The following is a 21,384-nucleotide window of genomic DNA, read 5'->3' as shown; positions in this document are numbered from 1 at the left end:
TTGGTACTCCTAATATAATAAATGAAGGCTGAAAAGCTAGATACATTTACCTTAAAATTTTATGGAAGCAGATTTACAATGAGATCCAACTCAATTCATTTACAGCTGATCTATGATTCAGAAATGTATTCGTTATGGAAGCTATTGTATAACACACAAATCAGACTCAAACCAGCATAGCTACAGTACTTCCAATGCTAGTCATTTTATGTTGTTATTACTGAACTAAACTTAATATATTGGTAGAACTGATAACTTGGTATTCCAGCACTGCCATCAAGAAAAAAAAAATAAAATAAAATAAGAGATCCCAGTCCAGTGATTTTACAGTATTTACAATAACTGGACTCTGGAGATATATCATGGCAGTTTTTGGCATTCAGAGTAACAGTTCTGAAGTAAATGAGTAATAAAAATATAAATAGCCCAGCATCCTACATGAATGAGTTAGCAGGAAGTAAACTGTATTACTAAACCAAAGAAATACACGCGCACGTACTTTTTTTTTTTCAGATCACCTCCCATCTGTTCTCTTGTGCACCAACCTTAAGAGGAAAAGGGTCCCGTGTACTGCGCTCGGCTTGTTTACATTTTTCCTCATCACATTTATCCACTTTCTTCAGAAGTCAGTCGTTTGAAAGCAGAAAGGTAAGACGCCACACTCTCTAAGATAAATGTTGTTATTTTAATTATCGTCAGAGTGATTTTATTCCGGCAGGTATGTAGGACTCGCTGGCTAACCGAAGCTAAACTTAACCAGGCTCCTGCTAACACACACACACGAAGAACAAAGACGCGCTTGTGTTTACTTCGCTGAGCTCAGTTCGGTTATATTGATTGTAATTTTTAAGGATATTTTGTATCATATCACCCGGCCATTATTTTAAGGAGAAAGAAGTATAACTTTATTCGTGTAATTAGCATGATTGTGCGGTTGCTAACGGAGTTGCCGTGACTAACGTTAGCTCGAGAGCTAAATACAAAACATACAGTCTGCATCAGTCAGACTGCTTTTATATTGTGTTAATATTGTTTAGTTTAAGGTGACATAGTGGATAAACCCTCAGGTTAGTTTTTAAAACAGTTGACAGGTGCTTTACAGTTCGTCTTATAGTTATTGGGTCATTTAGAGCGGAAAATGTTCATGACATATAACGTTATACATTGTTCGGCAGTGAATCACATGATAATGTCGATGTTGTATTTAACGGAAACATTCAGACTTTTTGTTTCAGGCGTTTTCGCATTTGACTTAATAAATGTTATTAATCCCAGGATGTGTGTCTGCTATGAAACCTGGTCCTGCATGTTTCTTGAGAAACAAGTTTTACTTTCGATTATACCTGTAACTTATGTTCAGTCAATAAATAATGGAAGGAACTGAATTATTGATGACTGAATGGCGAAAAACATACGAACAAATAAAGGATTAAAATTATTTTTTCATTTTTGGTAGAAGGGACTTTCCCACATGATGACATCAGTCAGCTGTAATAATCACATTATTTCATCGGTGACATTTATGTCACTAGGAGAGACTGAGAAAGGACTTGTAGTCTTAATAAAATGTGTGATATGTATTGTTTATGACAGCAGCGTTATATTTTCCCAAAAGCTATGGATGGGAAATTGCCACATGGATCCTTTGCTGGACTCAGTCAATAGAGTTACAGACTGTTGCCTTGGGAGAGTCGTTTATTATGCTCAGCACTCATTCAGTCTGCCTGAAATTAGCTTTGCCTATTCCCCCCAAAACAGAGGCCCCTCACCCACTCTTCCAGACAGTTTTCCACTGACTTTGACCCTAGCTTGAGTTTGCACTAAAGATTTTTTTTTGCAATTTCAATGATAGCAGCTAACATTTAGTCAAAGATGTCTTTAAACCAGATTCAGGCAATGTGAAATCCTTCTGCTGCTTCTGCATTACCTTGCATTAGTTTTGCGTGACCATTGAGGTTCCACAATGTTTCATGTGATTTATTCAGATTTACACTAAGGTTTAGATAAAGATAGGGTTGTTATAGCTTACAGTTTAGTTTTTATTCCTTTTTATTTTCATTTGTTTTCAGTTTAGTTTATGTATCCAAAACTAAAATGAGTTGTGGTCACTTTATTATGTATTAATTCATTTTAGAAGGTAGTATAGTTTCTGGTTTCTTCATTATGTTATATTTATGTTTATATTATTATTATTATTTTTTTTAAAATTGTGTTTCAGTTTTTGTTAAAGTCGGCATGGAATAAAAACTCAGACTTTTTTATATCTAAATGTTTGTTATTGATCTAATGGTGAATTATTGATTCATCAGAAATATTTAACCCTCTGGTATTGTTCATTGTGGGACACACAGTCTCATCTCTGCCGCACTGTGGGACACAGTGACCGAACCGAACACCTGAAATTTAAATTTTTTTTTTTTATTTTAAGTCTACTAGACTTATATTTTTTTTTAATTTTTTTTTATTTTTTTTTTTTTTTATTTATTTTTTTTTTATTCTTATATATTTGTTCTTATGTATTTTGAGAGAATTTTTGAAGGTAAATTGAGAGCTTGTTGATTTGAATTTGAGGACTTTTCATATTAATATTTGTATATGAAAGTTGACATTTATACTCTGATGTGAAAAGCTGAATCTTTTGATTTGCACACATACTGCAGCCCTGCCTGTGGTATTGTGTACAAGTGCACAGTGACGTGAGTACAGGAATATCATGAAAGAAGTAGCAGAAGTCAAAGTGCTAGGATTTGAAGTTGTGCTGCCAGATCTGAGAGGTTGTAAGTGCTGACTTTTTTTTTTTTTACAGTGAAACTGAAGTAAAGTGCTGCCAGATCTAGTAATATGTCGTACACATTTGTGTCTGTCATTTTGATTATGTGAATGTCATTGTACACATTGGTAACTATTAATCTGCAACTTTGAATTTAACAAGAAAGTATTTGTTAGAATTAAAGTTTTTTTTGACAGTACATTGAAGCTTTGAAAATAACTATAAATAAACTATATATCAAAAAATGGGTGTTTTATTGATTGTTGACTGTTGTCTGTGTGTGCAAATCAAAACATTCAGCTTTTCACATCAGAGCTGCGAATGTAAATTTCAACTTTCAAATTCGAATATTGATATGACAAGTTCTCAAAATCAGATCAACTCTTGAGTTTTGCTACTAATTTACCTTCATAGTATTTCATGTTAAAATAGAGACATTGTCTTTAAAACTGAAATTTTGAAGGCATATCTGGTGGGAGTAGCAAAAAAGAAAAACATCTGCAATTTCATGGTTTAGCCACTAGATTCCTATAGCTCTATAAAAAGGCTTATAAATTCTTTAGTTTTTTTTAGACATAAATACTTCTTTTAATTAAGTTGTGGATTTGTATAGGCTATATTTAGACATTCTCAAAGACAACTTTTTGTAAAGGTTTAGATTTTTTTGTTTGAAATGTCAGTTATTGCTTTAATTTTACAATCAAACCTGAACACAGTAAGACATTTTGTTACACAACATCAAAATTCAACAGAAATGAACAGGAATGCTTCATCAGAGGTTAATCAATCTGATTTCAAACTCTTATTTGAGTCTTCTGGCTCAATTTTGCCATATTGTTACAGCTACATCAGTTTATTTGTGTGTTTAATTGTGTGTGGCTGTTTTGTACTCTTGATGTTTTAGAGTGTAACTCCTTCCTCCATGTCTGTGTTTTTACTGCATAGTGGCTAAATTATTGATTTTAAATGATTGAAAACATGCTTTGTGTTACAGTCACACTAGTTCATATATGTGTGTACGTTTATATGTGTACATATGTGTGCACATTTTTTTCTGCATCGTGAATGATTTGTAGACTGTACTCACAAAAAAATGATCTGTATTTTTGTATCTTTGTGTATTTCCCCTTCATTTCCAATGGCGAACCATTCCGACCGTGAACAACACAAGTGTGACTATTTTTTACAACTATTTTAGCTTTTCAAGTCCATGATTTTTTTTTTTTTTTTTTTTTGTGGTCACATAGCGACTGCCATAAAAGTCATCGAGTTTCATACCATTCCAATGAAGTAGTGATTTTTTTTTAATTTCAAAGCATTTTTTTTTCGGTCTAAAATGACTGAACAATACCAGAGGGTTAATTAAAATATGGTAACTTGATCATCCAGTGACACATGTCGGACTCCTCCAGTCATTTCATCCACATAAAATCTGATTGCAAGCAGATCTTTCTCTAACTAGTCAACAACCCAGCACTACATTTTGTTCTATTTTGATCATTTGTTTCGCTGGGATGTACATCATAATATGGAAGAATAAAATGTCACTACTACTATGTGATTTTAATGAAAATAATACTGATAACAGGTGTTGACCTCAGATTACTTACAGCCTCAGTGATGAGATTCCTACATGTCCTGTATTCCTGCTTGATTTATGACACACTTTGTGCCCAGTCGATTCACTTCATTTCATGCTAGTTGCTGAACTCGATACAATAGAGGCATACATGTCTGCGAGAAGGTTACTCACTGTCTCCATTAGTCCACTATTTGGAGATGCCTCTACTTTATTGGAGTGCTCTAGACAGGAAATAATGGCCCTTTAGTGCCACAGAGACATTTTTATGCAATGAGAGACAGTGTATGTGTGGAAGGAGCCTGTCAGATATATTTTTGACATCATGTTGTTTGTGGGTGAAACGGCAGCAAATGTTTTAGTGCATGTGTTTGCTTTACATATCAGGGTCTGCGCTTGACGTCAAGAGGCAGTGTTGGTTTGCATGGGCTGTTCTGTGTGCACTGGTGTAGGAGTGAGTTTATTCATGAGGATGTGGGCGAGAGTTTTCTTTTTTTTTTTCTCTATGTTGTGGTCATGTCTGTCAGTGAGTGTATCACATGTTTGTGCGATTTGTGAACGTATAGGAGTCTCGAATCTGTCGTTACAGAATAAGCAGCTCCAGAGTCTCTTTAATCTGGTTGTAAACCTGTATGTTCCTACATGCAATAGAGACTTGAATAAGTCTCCAGGCTGTTTGTTCAGTTTCAGTCACTGGCTGTGTTCCAATAAGGCAGATTCTCACTAAGTAGTTCCTGTTTCTCATTTCAGTTTAATTCCTTTCCAGTGATCTCTCCATTGTTACTTCAGGGAAGTGAGGCAATGTGCCTTTTCTATCATTTCTCAACATTTAGCCATGTCTTCCTATGTTTGTTTTACTGTAACTTGATGTTTCTTGCTAGAAATTAGTATTTTGAAGACTTCTCTTTTGTTTAAAGGGGTCATATGATGCGATTTCAAGTTTTCCTTTCTCTTTGGAGTGTTACAAGCTGTTTGTGAATAGATAAGATCCCTAAAGTTGCAAAGACTAAAGTCTCAAACCCAAAGAGATATTCTTTATAAAAGTTAAGACTCATCTGCGCCCTCCTAAAACGCATCGATTAAACATGCTCCCACATGTCTAGGTCACTGTGTGGGAAGATTTGCATAACACCGCCCAAATGTTTACTCAAAGAAAGAAGGTGTAACTTTTATTCTTGCTGTAGTATTGTTGCTGCCACTGCCATGTCGTGGAGACGCTGTGTGTTTAGTTGCGAAAGCAAAAATACTTTGTTTGGCCTTCCAAAAGAGGACAAAACTAGAAATCAGTGGTTAAGTTGTATTTACACTCTAACACTGTACCAGAACAGTTTAACCCAAATTCGTGTGTGTGCAATGCATTTAACCAAAGACTGTAGAATACCCAAGATGTGTCACTCATATGGTTTTGAATGGGAAAAAACACAACGCTCGACACGACATGACATACAGCCAAGTATGGTGACCCATACTCAGAAATCGTGCTCTGCATTTAACCCATTCAAACTCCACACAGCAGTGAACACGCACACACCGTGAACACAGACCCAGAGCAGTGGGCAGCCATTTATGCTGCGGCACCCGGGGAGCAGTTGGGGGTTCGGTGCCTTGTTCAAGGGCACCTCAGTCATGGTATTGCCGGCCTGAGACTCAAACTCACAAACTTAGGGTTAGGAGTCAAACTCTCTAACCATTAGGCCACAACTTCCCATATGGCCGCTCAATCACAGGAAGCCCCGCCTTCTGAATGAAAGAGCCAATTGGTAATCTGTAAAGTCAGTTAGAAGTCCCGGTTGCTATAGAAACAGTCAGCGTTCTGAGACGTGCTCTTAGGACTGCGCATGCGCACTGGCTGATCTAGCCTGAAAAGTAAGCTTTTTATAACGCTATTTGAGCAAAGGTAACAACATTTATCTATTCTGACTCACAGCCTGTATGTTTTCATATTTAAAGAATTTGCCACTGACTATTCAAACGCGAGTTTTGAGCAGTGTATAGTAGCGCTGGTTGTTTGTTGTTTCTCCGATCACAAATGCAGACATGGTTTTATGTTTATGCAGTGGTAATCTGCGAATGACTATTCATAAGAGGGCAGTATAAGCCATTAAAATCCTTAATTATGTCCCCACTGGATGCAACAAATGCCTCAATTATAATGGGTTTTATTGTTTTTGTCTCGTCGCACCGGGACACGGCATCACAGTATGTTAAGGGGTATAAAATTTCTGTCATACGCCTGAGGTATTCGGCCAATCACAACACACTGGATAGCTGGCCAATCAGAGCACACCTTGCTTTGTAAAAATCTACACGTTTCAGAAAGGCGGGGCATAGAGGAGAAACAATAATGTATAGAATGTGGAAAATAATGTTTTTTGAACCTTAAACCGCATAAACACATTTCATTACACCAAATACACAAAATAATGTTATTTTTTAGCAATGTCATATGACCCCTTTAAGGTTTCATGATGCGTTTATGTTTAGATGCTCTAGTCCAGGGGTGTCAAACTCAATTCCTGGAGGGTCGGAGCACTGCAGAGTTTAGCTTCAACCCTAATTAAACACACCTGATCCAGCTAATCAAGTCCTTCAGGCTTATTTGAAAACTACATGGTATGTGTGTTGGTGCAGGGCTGGAACCAAAGTCTGCAGGGCTCCGTCCCTCCAGGAATTGAGTTTGACACTCCTGCTCTAGGCTCTTCTCGTTGAGCAGGGTTTCTGTCATTTTCTGAATCTGGTGTTGGTTTCTGCTGTCTTGACATTTACAGTAACCCGGTGATCTACAAGGAGTGGTTTATTGGCTAAAATGCACAATACGTCATGTGATCACAGTCATATGATTGTGACTAATGTCAGCATCAATCATTTGCATGCTTTTTCTCTTGTTGGCCTTTCCTCTAGTAACCTATACATATCTCCCTCATATTTTCCATTCCTGGCCTTCTTTTCTGTCTTTAAGCGCTTTAATTCTTTGTAGGTCTACTTCTCTGGCTTACTCGGTCTCTCTCTATCTCTCCCTTTCCCTTTCTCTTCCACTTTCCAGTAATGGATGTGTTCCCAGTAAAGCACTTAACTTCTCATTGCTCTTCCACTGTAAGATAAAGAGCACAGTCAGGCAGTGTTTAATGTTTTATTTTATTTGGATTTGAAATAGTGCTCTGTATTAATGATTTCTGGTGGGAGGTTCTTAGTTCAATTAAGTTGGTTTTCATGTCCTTCCCTGAGCTCTGTGTTGTTAATCATGAACTTTAGCCCTCATTTTCTGCTCTTCATTGTATAATGGCAACTGGTTTTGTTAACATTACATGTAAGGCAATGTTGTAAATGTTCTGAGTATTCAGCTTATGAAGAATACTGAATACTTAAGCTACGCTAATATGGGTGAATAAATTTGTATCCAACTTTAATTTTGATAGAAAATATGGATATTATATAATTTAAATATAATACAAATGCAGTATCTAAATTTAAAATAAATAGTAATGTTAATTGCTGTACATTAGCAATGCTAGAATGGATGAATAACTGTTAAATTTTATTATTGAATGAATATGTTATGTTGAATGAATAAGTTGTTGTTATTGTTAAATATAAAATGTAATACAAATATAATAATAATGCTACTACTACTAATAATAGTAATATTAATAATGCTTAATTTAAGCAATGTTAGAATGGATGAATATGTATGCAACTTTATAGTTGCCTAAATTTATTGATGTAATTGGTAAAATATAATACAAATATATTATGCAAGAAGTAAATATATATAAAAAATAAAATTACTATTTTTTAAAATTAAGATATATTAATAGTCCACAGACAAAAAGTCACAAAATTGGTTACAATCTGAAGTTGTTTAAATGTGTGATAGCAATAAGATTACACATGACATTTCTCTTGTATTTTTATTGCTATGTTCACATTGTCAGTTTTTGGGATTGACAACCTCATTTATTAACATGTGAGAGTCTCGAAATGTCCCGTTCACACAGCAACTTACAGTAGCTTCTCGTATACTGTCTGTATGAACGTTCAAATGAGTCAAACCTGTATTCCTTAGCAGTAACCATAGCGATAGTGAACAAAGTAATATCAAAGATGGCGATGTCCATAAAACTGAAAGTCTTATCACTTTCTGACACGACAAGTGTCCAATCAATAAGCCCATGAATCAAACCCATGATCGTTGGTGTTGCTAGCAACATGATCTACTGATGAGCTATGGAGGCAGGACTGTTGAAGTAAAATCAGATAATTTTATCTAAATCTAAAAGTTTGTCTGCCAACTGAAATCACAAAAAAAAAAAAAAAAAAAAAAAAAAAACCTTTCCTTGATTACATTGGGAGCTACTGATTTTGATGCCTTGCACTGCTCTTGTGAATATGGATCAACTCTGTTGTGAAGTGATAGTTTCACCTCTGTCTGAAATCAAGAGCAGCCAGAGTTATTGTAGGAGTTATTATAATTTCTGGTGGTTTATAGATGTATTTTTGTTACATCAACGAGGATGACTGTGCAGAAGACACAGATGGACTCAAAGGCGGATCGCTTCACAACATAAAAGCAACACCACCACAGAGCTATTGCCTGGAAAGCTGTGACACATGCGTGTGTGTGTGTGTGATGGGGGTGTTTGAGAGAGAATCAGATTCATGAAAATGTTGGTCATGATGGAGCTGCCTGATAAGTTCACGCTTTTGTTCCTAAATTGTCTTTTGTGTGCTCCTAATATACTCCCTCATCTGTCCCGTCTAATTAATATAGGTTTCAAATCCCGCTTGAGTAATGTGGTTTCAGTCAGCTGAAAAACAAACTCAAGGCAATATGGCTCTATTTGAGCTCACTGAAAGTATTATTTCCTGTATTTCAACACTTTAAGCTGCATGCTGCCTTGTTTTTCCCATTTTCATGCTGCGACTGTTGTGTTTTTTCCAGGATGTCATTGTATCCATCCCTAGAAGACCTTAAAGTGGACAAGGTCATTAAGGTAAGCAGTTTTATTTTTCTTGTATACTCTTCTAGTTATTAGGGCTGCAAGGTAATGTTTAAACTAATTGCAACTATTTTGCTAAAAATTTATAATCGTGATTATTAATCTTAATTGTTTTCATTTTGGATTTTTTTTTATACAGTTAGTGAGATTTCACTCAAGCACAAATTAAGAAAATATCAACTCGTATGCATGGTTTATTTTACCTTATCTAATTTCATGTTTTATTATATTTATCATGAACATTTTCTCTACAGCACATGTGTTGTAACACAGAGTTTGTGTAAGTGCATTTATTCAGCAACCACAATCACAAAAAAGTACAGGTCCTTCTCAAAAAATTAGCATATTGTGATAAAAGTTCATTATTTTCCATAATGTAATGATAAAATTAAACTTTCATATATTTTAGATTCATTGCACACCAACTGAAATAATTCAGGTCTTTTATTGTTTTAATACTGATGATTTTAGCATACAGCTCATGAAAACCCAAAATTCCTATCTCAAAAAATTTGCATATCATGAAAAGGTTCTCTAAACGAGCTATTAACCTAATCATCTGAATCAACTAATTAACTCTAAACACCTGCAAAAGATTCCTGAGGCTTTTTTAAAAACTCCCAGCCTGGTTCATTACTCAAAACCGCAATCATGGGTAAGAGGTTAACCCAGAAGGCCATCATTGACACCCTCAAGCGAGAGGGTAAGACACAGAAAGAAATTTCTGAACGAATAGGCTGTTCCCAGAGTGCTGTATCAAGGCACCTCAGTGGGAAGTCTGTGGGAAGGAAAAAGTGTGGCAAAAAAACGCTGCACAACGAGAAGAGGTGACCGGACCCTGAGGAAGATTGTGGAGAAGGACCGATTCCAGACCTTGGGGGACCTGCGGAAGCAGTGGACTGAGTCTGGAGTAGAAACATCCAGAGCCACCGTGCACAGGCGTGTGCTTTTGAACCAGAAACAGCGGCAGAAGCGCCTGACCTGGGCTACAGAGAAGCAGCACTGGACTGTTGCTCAGTGGTCCAAAGTACTTTTTTCGGATGAAAGCAAATTTTGCATGTCATTCGGAAATCAAGGTGCCAGAGTCTGGAGGAAGACTGGGGAGAAGGAAATGCCAAAATGCCTGAAGTCCAGTGTCAAGTACCCACAGTCAGTGATGGTCTGGGGTGCCATGTCAGCTGCTGGTGTTGGTCCACTGTGTTTTATCAAGGGCAGGGTCAATGCAGCTAGCTATCAGGAGATTTTGGAGCACTTCATGCTTCCATCTGCTGAAAAGCTTTATGGAGATGAAGATTTCGTTTTTCAGCACGACCTGGCACCTGCTCACAGTGCCAAAACCACTGGTAAATGGTTTACTGACCATGGTATTACTGTGCTCAATTGGCCTGCCAACTCTCCTGACCTGAACCCCATAGAGAATCTGTGGGATATTGTGAAGAGAAAGTTGAGAGACGCAAGACCCAACACTCTGGATGAGCTTAAGGCCGCTATCGAAGCATCCTGGGCCTCCATAACACCTCAGCAGTGCCACAGGCTGATTGCCTCCATGCCACGCCGCATTGAAGCAGTCATTTCTGCAAAAGGATTCCCGACCAAGTATTGAGTGCATAACTGAACATAATTATTTGAAGGTTGACTTTTTTTGTATTAAAAACACTTTTCTTTTATTGGTCGGATGATGAAATATGCTAATTTTTTGAGATAGGAATTTTGGGTTTTCATGAGCTGTATGCCAAAATCATCAGTATTAAAACAATAAAAGACCTGAAATATTTCAGTTGGTGTGCAATGAATCTAAAATATATGAAAGTTTAATTTTTATCATTACATTATGGAAAATAATAAACTTTTATCACAATATGCTAATATTTTGAGAAGGACCTGTATAGTCAAGAGTTGTGTTTGGATATATGGTAAATATGACGATTAAGCTTAAATAATAAACAGAAGCAGAAATCCTGATCATGATTAAAATATGAGTAATCGTGCAACCCGCAATATTTATTAATTTTGATTACCTTTAATTTGTACTGATTTTGCTGTGTGCTTTTTAGTTTTTGTTTATTTTAAAACAAAATCTACATGATTTTAATTTTTATTTCAGTTTTAGGTTTAGTTTTAAGTTGGTTAAGCTTGCTTGCTTAAACTTTCAGTTAGTTGCCAGGGCAGCATTTCTAGTTTAAGTTTCTAATCTAATATTTATATTTTATTAAATGAACTAATGTTTTTTATTTATTTAATAATATGTGTTTTATATAGGATAATAATACTGAAGCTAAGTTGGTGCTTTAAAATAACTGTTATTGAAGTAAAGTGGATGTTCACATGCGGTTTGCTCTTCTAGGCACAATCCCAGTTTGCCAGTGCCACCTCCAGCACCCCAGCCATCACTCAGGGGGTTTACCAGCCACAGCCTGCCACACAGGGGATGCCAAGCTCAAGTGAGTCCCAGTCTCTGCCTCTCTTCATTTAAAGTTTCTTACATCGTCTGTCTTGCTTCCATCTCCCTTATCATACCCTTCTCTCTTTCATTTCTAAAGTGTAGAGTGAGAGCTGTTTTTATTGAGATGAAAGGCTTGCCAATGTTTTGTGTAATTGTCAAACAGGAAATGAAGACATGCCTTAGGGAATCTGGGAGCAATTTAACAACCTTCCCTATTTCCTTTTTTAATCTCAGTGTAAAACAAGTGCTCAAGTTGAGCCCCTCTTATCCAGGCAGCACTGCTCTCCACCTATGTGCCCTCATTGTGTCCATGTGTGAGGGCTCTCAAGTATAGTTAGTGAGTTATGGATTTTTGGGGGCCGATGCCGATGCCGATATTTACTCGAAAAGAGCCGATTTATAAGCCGATATTTTGTTTTTGAAAATAAACTGGATATTAGACCCATTTCCTATAAACTACACTTACACAACATTCAATAGTAAAATATCTGCCTGTTCTATGTATGTGGGCTGTATAAACCATTTTCCAGAAGGGATTATGTTAAAAAAAAAAGCCTTAGATTACAGTCTCAATGACTAAACAATTGCACATCAAAAGTATATATTTTTTAATGATCAAAAGAACACTGCATTAGAGGAATCTTTGCAGAAGGAGTCCCACACTTTGCTGCTACAGCGTTCACCTTTTTCAGCCATCTGTAGGGCAGAAAGAGAGACAGAGAAAGAAGCATGTGTATTAATAATATCACCATGTATCATTACTCATGTCATCATTAGAATTATAATAATAATAAACAGGGATCTCCTACATAGGCAAAAATGAGAAATATAGAGAAATATATATATATCTCCTACATAGGCAAAAATGAGATTTTTTTTATTTGTCAAGCAATAGGTATTACCTATTACCTACTTATATTTAACTATATTATTACAACATTTTCCTGTTATGTCTGTAAAGCTGCTTTGAAACAATCTGTAAAAAAAGAAGAAAAAAAAAGCGCTTGTTCAGCGCAAATTTATTTACATGTCCCCTCTGGTTTAATCATTTCTGACGCACCTACTGTAGTTACTGTAACTTACACAATATTTGCTCTCACAGACACATTCACAACGGACCCGTATATCTTCTCCTCTTCCTCTTTGTGCAGTCTGAATCAAAACATCGTCATGCGCTGGCGAACGTATAGTGAGCCTACTGTTACCGGAAGATTACGGAATCAATTCGAAGTTGAATGGTTAACGTTAGTGTCATGAACACACCGCTGTCAATTTTGAGAAGAACCACCTTCAAACAAGTTAATAGCAAGCATTTAAGGGGCCTGCTAAAAAGGAAGCTATGTTTGCGTTAGAATAACGTAACAGTTGTTGTTTTTTCGAGGCACGCTGTACATAACTTATAGTCATTGACTACACGCGCCCCCCTGCCACAGTTACGCGGTCATTATGTGGGAAACACTGCAGATATATTTAGAATAAGTTAAACGCTAACGTTATAGTTTGACCTCTTATTAACGTTCGCGCTCTTCCACTTATAGACATGGTATTAGCTTTGTGGCTAATCTAATATAGCAATGCATTAGCGGCTGTAAGTGATGTTACAGAATATTTAGAAATGATAATGATAGGACCGTTAGCTAGAACTACCACACTGGTTTTTATATACAGTGTATGAACTAAATCTACAATCATTTCACATGACGAACAACAGACTCGCCTTCAAAAGAGTACATCTCAGTGGCTCGGCTGATAGCTTTCTTCTGTAGTGGATTTCTGGCGCTGTTGTCAACTGGGGAGCTGCAGAGCTCCCTCTGGTGGGCAAACTATGCAACACTCATAACATGAGTGAAGCATGAGACTGTTTTTTTATGTTTCATCGGCCGTTATAAACGCCGATGCCGATTTAAATGCAATTAGCTCATATCGGCCGATAATATCGGTCGGGCTCTACTCTCAAGACACTGGCAGTACATTACATAACAAGAAAGTTAAAAAAGGAGGGGGTTCAAACAGTACTGTAACTTGTGCTGATAGCCCCTGAAGCTCATGTTATTATAGCCTCAAAGCAGTCTGTGGTGATATTCTTTATATCAGTGTGCTTGACATTCTCCTGTTATGTTGTCTAGATGTTTATTAAATATGGATGCAAAATTTTTTTTTATGTGTGTATAGTGTAGCCCCCTCATATATATATATATATATATATATATATATATATATATATATATATATATATATATTTTTTTTTTAGAATGTTTCACAGATACATAAAAAAAATAACTATTTTATGCTCACCAGAGCTGTGTTTATTTAATAAAAAGTAAAGTAAAAGCAATACTATTTTGGAATGTTATTACAATTTAAAATACTGTTTTCTATTTTAATATATTTTATATTTTATTCTTGTGATGGCAAAGCTGATTTTTCAGCATAATTACTCCAGTCTTCAGTGTCACATGATACTTCAGAAATCATTCTAATATTCTGATTTGCTACTTAAACATTTACTATGTTTATCAATGTTGAAAAGAGTTTAATATTTAAAAAAAAAATAGTATTTCATATTTTTTTGTGGAAGCTAGGATTCTTTAATAAATAGAAAGTTAGAAAATAGAAAAGAACAGCATTTATTTGAAATAGAAATCCTATAAATGAATCATTATAAATGTCTTTACTGTCAATTTTTATAAATTTAATGCATTATTGCTGAATAGAAATTTTTGAACAGTTATAGTATTATTAAAATATACGTATGCATATATAAAATATTGCATTTAAAGTGTTGTTGTATAAATGTATGTCTGTGTAAGTTTTTCCCACCATCATCATCAGTGTCGACCAGTGTAGACATCTAGAGATGGACTGATGTGCTTGTTTGTTTAGAAACATGTTTCATAGGTGGACATTTTCCTATCTGGGCACTGGGGAAAGCAGGAGGGAAAGAGGCAAGGATTATAGTCATGACTCAGGAAATAATTACTGGATGGAAACATTCATTGCTGGAATCTGAAACCAGCGACTGGCTGAGTGTTGACAGCCAGTTCTCTGTTTTTCTATGTTCTACACACTCAAACAGACTACATCACTATGCTACTGTGTTAACTATTAGCTTTGTCTGTCATATGGAGAATTTGAATTCTCTTTCTCTCCCTCCAGCTCTGTATCCGAATCTGGAGGAGCTGGGAGACTATATGGGCCTCAGTCTGAACAGCGATGAGGTCCAGAGAAACCTTGCGCTGGTCCCGGTGGCTAGCAATGTAAGTGGCTGACACTGAACACACCTGTTTGTTTTTAGAGTTCAGTTCCTGTTAAGTATCGCCACTCATAAAGAACTATTTCATATATGCAAACAATGACATTTCAGAGTCTCAGATGTTTCCCTAGCAGTGCTGTTACTCTTTCCTGGTTTAGTTTGCTCTACAGTCTGATTTTCCATCTCTGCCGCCATTGCCTTGTACAATATTTTCTCTGTTAAAGCAGCCAAGAGTAATTGTGTAAGCTTTGAAAAAGAGGAGGTGGTTGTGTATGTGTGTTAGCGTCTGTGCCTTTGGGAGTTTTTTTTTTCTTTGAACAGTTCAAACTAGCCACAGTGTGTCTTTATTCTTTTCAACATCATTCCTGGAAGCAGAGCTCAGAATGACTCATGCACCATAGGGCCAGAGACGGAGTAATGCTAATGTAGGCTGCTTTCAGAGAGCATCTTAAAAAGATACTCAGTGTTCATAGTACTGAACATTAGACCAGCATCTCCCTTTGTGCATCTTTTTGTGTCAAGTATCCTCACAGCCCCATTAATAAGGCTCAAATAAATAAAATAAAATGTATTTCTTTTCACTAATACTGGATATCATTTAGCATTATCATTAATATTGTTAAAGTTGCTTAATCTATACTGTGGGGAAAAAACCGACTCCCCTTATAGCACGTTCTATTATGAATATCTTGTTTTGTTTCATAAAAGTAAACTGAAAAAAAAAAAACCTTAAGATTTAATTAGTAATAGATATTTAGTGAGTTATTTTATCGCAGTTAACTAATTAATTCACATTATTTATATTAGTTATATACATTATATATATTTGTTATATACATTACCATTTGAAGGTCTGAAATGGTATTTTAAGGCTGCATTTATTTGTAATAGAAATACTTTAAATGTCTTTACTGTCACTTCTAATCAATTTAATGTTTTCCTGAATAAAATATACTATTTGTTAATGGTCGTAATACATTATAACTAATTTGAATTTTACACCCCTCTTATCACTTCCTGTTACAGCTTCTACTGTCCTATCATAACAAAGGCATAAATGCAAATTTTGGGATTGACAACCGCATTTACTAACAGGTGTGAGTCTCGAAATGTCCTGTTCACACAGCAGCTTACAGTAGCTTCCCGATTACTGTCTGTATGAACGTGCAATGGGAGTCGCCCATGGGGGTGACCAAAGTAATATCAAAGATGGCGACGTCCATAAAACTGAAAGTCTTATCACTTTCTGACATGACAAGAGTCCAATCAAGCCGCGAGTTCATCCGTCAAATCTTCATTAACTGACAGCAGCTATTATATTTTCGTGAAGAGCAAAACATTTGAGTAGCGTGTAGAACACAGAACTGTAACTGCATGTTAGCGTGCAGAACCGCTAAGCTCATTTCTCAATCACTGTAAGTTACTGAAACCAGACATGAAAACACGCAGCACACTGTTTGTGCAACAGAGTGGCTCTTACTGACGTTACAGACAACTAGTTGATCAGTCCAGTTCCGTTCACACAGCACGTGTTTTCCGAGAATGCAGTTGTGTGTCCTGAAAATTTACAGTTGTGAATTCAGTTACAGAATGCAGTTGTCATGCCTGAAAATAACCATACTGTGTGCGAACATAACCATATTAAGGACTCAGATACAGAACTGACAGCCGAATTCTGCTGCTGTGTGAACAGGCTTATTGGTTGTAAAGTACTGCATTAGAACATTTGCATTGGCCACAGTTAACCTTTCATGTTGTATAATATGTGAACAACACAGTCACACATATGAGAACGAATAAATTTTTCTCTTGCTTGGCAGCAAGTGGCAGTGCCAAGTTGTGTGGGTGGCATGGTGCGGCCTGTGACCGGTGCTGACATGGGAATCAGGAGGGCAGAGATTCGCCCAGGTCTTCGGGAGGTCATCATCTGCAAAGACCAGGAAGGAAAGGTCGGACTCCGACTCCGAGATATTGATAATGTGAGTAAAGCTCTTTGCATCAAACACTTCCTCAGAGTCATGACTGGTGCCGTGTTTCATTGTTTTGAGTGTGTAATTGGTATGTAGGTTAATTGGTCATTTGTTTTAGGGCGGCACACCCTCGTTCTCAGCACGTGTCATTGTTATCATCAGCAGCAGGTGATGTTTAGTTGAGCTGTCATTATCTTTAATTGTATGTCATTTCCTCTTTCTGTAGGGAGTGTTTGTCCAGCTGGTGCAGGCGAACTCTCCAGCGGCGTTGGGTGGCCTGCGTTTTGGAGATCAGATTCTGCAGATCAATGGGCAGAATGTTGCTGGCTGGAGCTCAGATAAAGCCCACAAAGCTCTGAAGGCAGCAGCTGAACAGCGCATCGAGCTCATTGTCCGTGACAGGTCAGTCATTTCTGTCTGTACGGTATATAAACATAGACACTACCGGTCAAAAGTTTGGGGTAGGTAAGATATTTTTTTTGTCTCATGCTTGCCAAGTCTGATAAAATACAGTAATATTGTGAAATATAAATACAATTTAAATTAACTATTTTCTGTTTGGAAATATTTAAAAATGTAATATATTTGAAATTAAAATCTTTTGTAGCAATTTCACTTTTAGTGTCACTTTTGATCAATGTATCCTTGCTGATAATAATAAAGTAAATAAAGTACTTATAATAATGCAAATAATAATAATAAACCTACATTAACAAAAAAATATTCTGAATATTGTCGTGACAAATTTGACAGAATCAGCGTGACAAGAGTATAACAATATTTGTGTAGATCTTTGCTGCCTCCTGGTGGTTATTTGTTATAGTTGTAGTATTTGTTGAAACTGAAAATGCCTGCTTTAGATCCAAGTTAAGCTGTATCAACAACATTTGTGGCAGAGTGGCGGTTACCACAGAAAATAATTTTGAGAAAAACAAAAAATTTAAACCCACCAGTGAGGCACTTACAAGCAGTAAATATTTAAATGCTGTTTAAATATTACAGCCACAGGACATTATTGGCATGAGATGTGATTTGCTTAATGACCTTACTGTCTGCATTAAAGTTCACACAAAAATGGGGGTCAAGTCAAAATAGTTTTCTTTGGTAATCATTAACATAATTGCACAGATGATGCCAATAAGGATCATATCATATGTATATATTTTGTGTTCCAGACCATTCCAGCGCACAGTCACCATGCATAAGGACAGCTCTGGCCACGTGGGCTTCATCTTTAAATCCGGACGCATCACATCTCTAGTGAAGGATGGTTCTGCTGCCCGCAACGGCCTGCTCACCGATCACTTCATCTGTGAGATCAACGGCCAGAACGTCATTGGACTCAAGGTGAGAGTGGTCATGGTAGTGTTTTCTGGATGTCTTTTAAAACGGCTTTCAAAGACACAAGACCATAAATAAAATTCTGAGATTTGTGGTGTAAAATATTTTGTTTTCTGTCTACAGGACACTCAGATTAAGGACATCCTGACCACGTCTCCCACTGCCATGACCATCACCATCATGCCTAAATTCATCTATGAGCACATGATTAAGAAGTGAGATCCAGCTTTATTTTTATACTCATAAATGATTTAATAATCATATAATATGGTGCTCACACTCGACCTTAGTTTTATTCAGAGACTCAAACTGAGCAAAAAATGCCATTTTGTGTAGATGCTGATATTTCAGTAGCTAAAAAGAAACATGAAATTCTGGTAGCTTGTAATATAAAGCAATGAGATCTTCATAACAGTAGACTACTTTCATAAAATGCATATAAATATCAGTTGTCACTCTATATTTCCCAATAACAATTTAACAATCCTGAAAAGACTGATGCATCAAATGTTGATACATTTTAACTTTTCTAAAAGAAAATTATGTAAGGAAAATCAAGTTACCTTAAGTTGCTTCAGTCCAGTAAGTGTTGAAATCTTGAAATATTAAAGTTATTCTTGTTTACTGTGTGAAAATCAGTAAAGATTTCACTTCAAAAACACACATGTACCATCATATTGAAGGTGTTTCATATTGTACATCAGGGGTCGGCAAGTAAGTTTGGAATCGGGCCAAAAAAAAAAATTCCGCCACTAGATGGCGGGCCAGAACATAGTCAAAGGATAATTTAAGAAGTTAACTGATGAAAAATGCAACTAGAATTGCCAAGTGCAAACTTTTTTCCTACCACATGGTTGTCAGCATTAAAAGGTATAATTGCTGCTTTTTGCAGTGTAAATTTTGTTTGTGATGAAAATAACAGTAGGTTTTCATCAGTTATTTTACCTACGGATCAGAGCATTTCTTACATATTTCTGCTCATTCGAAATCGGATACAGATGAAGTAGCACTGTAAGATTACATATGTATGAATGCATTATTGAAAGACCGATTGCGTGTTATAGTACATGTCTAAAGCATGCTTTCAGCTGAAAATATTCAGTATCTAGAAGGAACAAACAAATTCCTTGAACTATAACTTCCCACTCATGTCCATTGTCGCCATCATAGTCGTCACATTCTTTCTGATATGAGTGATCCTTTTCTATCAAGCTAGCTAAATATGTTTAATGTGAATTCTTGCTAAATGTGCAGTTATATTATGGGTCGCTGGCATGAATTGTACTCGTGCTGGAGTAGTGGTGGAGCGCTCTAGGAGCGATTGAAAACCACGATGCTCCGACTTTAAAAAAATCCGCTCCTAGCTCCATTCAAAATCACACCGCTCCACTCCGTGCTCTGCTCCGCTCTCATCCTCTGAATGTGAGTAACTGTTGCTGTCATGACAGATCTATTTCAGAACCAGCCGCTATCAAAATAATCTAGCTGCGTGCGCGCCTGTTGCCGACCACTATTATACATGTTTTACAATGATACTAAGAGGCTTTTTAGACCTCCTTGTAAAAGATAAAAAAAAAACTATATATATAAACCTATATAATAAACTATCAATCAGATGACAGAAGGCATGTTAGTAGATTGTTTATGACAGAAATGTGAAATTTGCATACAAGTAATGATACAGTATCTACACTTTATGAGGTTATAATAATTTTATTAGCATTGATTGTTATTTCATATTATATTATAGCCAACCTGTTTACAAAGCATTTGGAAAATCATAAATATTCAAAAATCTGTGTAAATAAATGACTTCTTAAAATGTTTTAAGCTGACAGTGTGACAGACAACAATATTTAAAAGTCTGTCAAAATGAATTGTCATGAGCAGGACCTAACCTGTATGTTCCAGGATGTCAGGCGGCCTGCTGAAGTCATCAATGGATCACTCTGTGCCTGAGGTCTGAACACAGAAGACCACGCGCACACCCTTCCACATTGCCTACAATCTCTAGCCTTCCCATAAGAGCCTTCCACCACATGGGTCGTCTATCACTGATTGGACAAACCTCCTCAATCACATTCATTTATAACATGTAAAAATTGCCTTTTTTCTATTTCACTTGTTGGCTGTTATCGTTTTACCTTCTAGTTCTTGATTCTGTCCTAAATGCCATTATTGCCATTGTGTAATTGTTGTCATATTACATGTTATGTAATAATAATCCATTGTCATTATTGAGTATTATCATCTGATTGTTTTATTTTTGCTGGGGGGCAAGGGGTTAAAACTGAACCTGAGCTTCTGTTTTGAAAAGCATTAGCTTCAACACTCCTGACTTTTCAGTTCCTCCCACTATGCACAAATACTTTCCTTTTCATAATTGCTTTATTTTTTTTATTTTTTTGAACATCTATATGCCAACAGCTGTACTCTGCCAGAAGGAATTCTTGGCCAGAATTTGTAATGCAACAAATCATTTCTTATTGATTTTGAACATGTTTTTAGGTGTTTAACCTTTGATAACATTCTGTCATTAGCCTGTAAATGTTAGTGTCTCTAAAAAATTTATATACGAATGTAACCTCAAGACTGAAATTATTACAAAAATAAATAATCATCCTGGTGATACCAATGGAATATACTGCCAATACTGATCTCTCAAAAAAATATAAATGCTCCATTTCAAAACGTTTTTGAGATACACTACACATTTTCAGATGATTAGAAACCAGATTTGATGATGGATTAAAAAACTTCAAAAGTAGTGAGAAGGCTTTGTTTACCATGCTTTTTAATATAGATCCTTATAATGAACAATGAGGGTCAAGAGCGATGTGTTGCAGTGATGTCTGTACACACTAATATTACCATTAAAATATTATTCTACACAAAAATATTGAGACACTATGAAACATTACCAGACTTACAAGACCGGTTCCACTTACAGTGCTGATACTGGTAGACAATACAGACAAACTGAAGTGCGAGACGAAGGTGTAAATGTATCATTAGAATGATCATCCAAAAA

At 36.2% G+C, this 21,384-nt stretch overlaps 1 protein-coding gene across 1 annotated transcript; it reads left to right on the top strand.

Annotated features, from left to right (window-relative positions):
* Positions 1–493: 493 nt before the first annotated feature.
* LOC109045410 (syntenin-1-like) lies at positions 494–20,993 on the top strand. Its single transcript, XM_019063277.2, has 9 exons — positions 494–648; positions 9,289–9,340; positions 11,691–11,787; positions 14,946–15,046; positions 16,863–17,021; positions 17,239–17,414; positions 18,188–18,359; positions 18,477–18,568; positions 20,265–20,993. The coding sequence occupies exons 2-9, from the start codon at positions 9,290–9,292 to the stop codon at positions 20,317–20,319; spliced, it is 903 nt and encodes a 300-aa protein (XP_018918822.1). The 5' UTR covers positions 494–648; position 9,289; the 3' UTR covers positions 20,320–20,993.
* Positions 20,994–21,384: the final 391 nt, after the last annotated feature.

The sequence above is a fragment of the Cyprinus carpio genome, chromosome A23, assembly GCF_018340385.1.
Source record: "Cyprinus carpio isolate SPL01 chromosome A23, ASM1834038v1, whole genome shotgun sequence".
In the NCBI taxonomy this organism is placed as follows: domain Eukaryota; kingdom Metazoa; phylum Chordata; class Actinopteri; order Cypriniformes; family Cyprinidae; genus Cyprinus; species Cyprinus carpio.
The sequence above is the reverse complement of the archived record's forward strand: the minus strand, read 5'-3'. Positions and strand labels throughout refer to the sequence as shown.

Bases quoted from the DNA above. Each gene is read 5' to 3' on its own strand.
- LOC109045410 (XM_019063277.2), top strand. From the start codon at position 9,290: ATGTCATTGTATCCATCCCTAGAAGACCTTAAAGTGGACAAGGTCATT. The intron at 15,047-16,862 runs GTAAGTGGCTGA...CTTGCTTGGCAG, and splicing joins TGGTCCCGGTGGCTAGCAAT to CAAGTGGCAGTGCCAAGTTG. The intron at 17,022-17,238 runs GTGAGTAAAGCT...CTCTTTCTGTAG, and splicing joins GACTCCGAGATATTGATAAT to GGAGTGTTTGTCCAGCTGGT.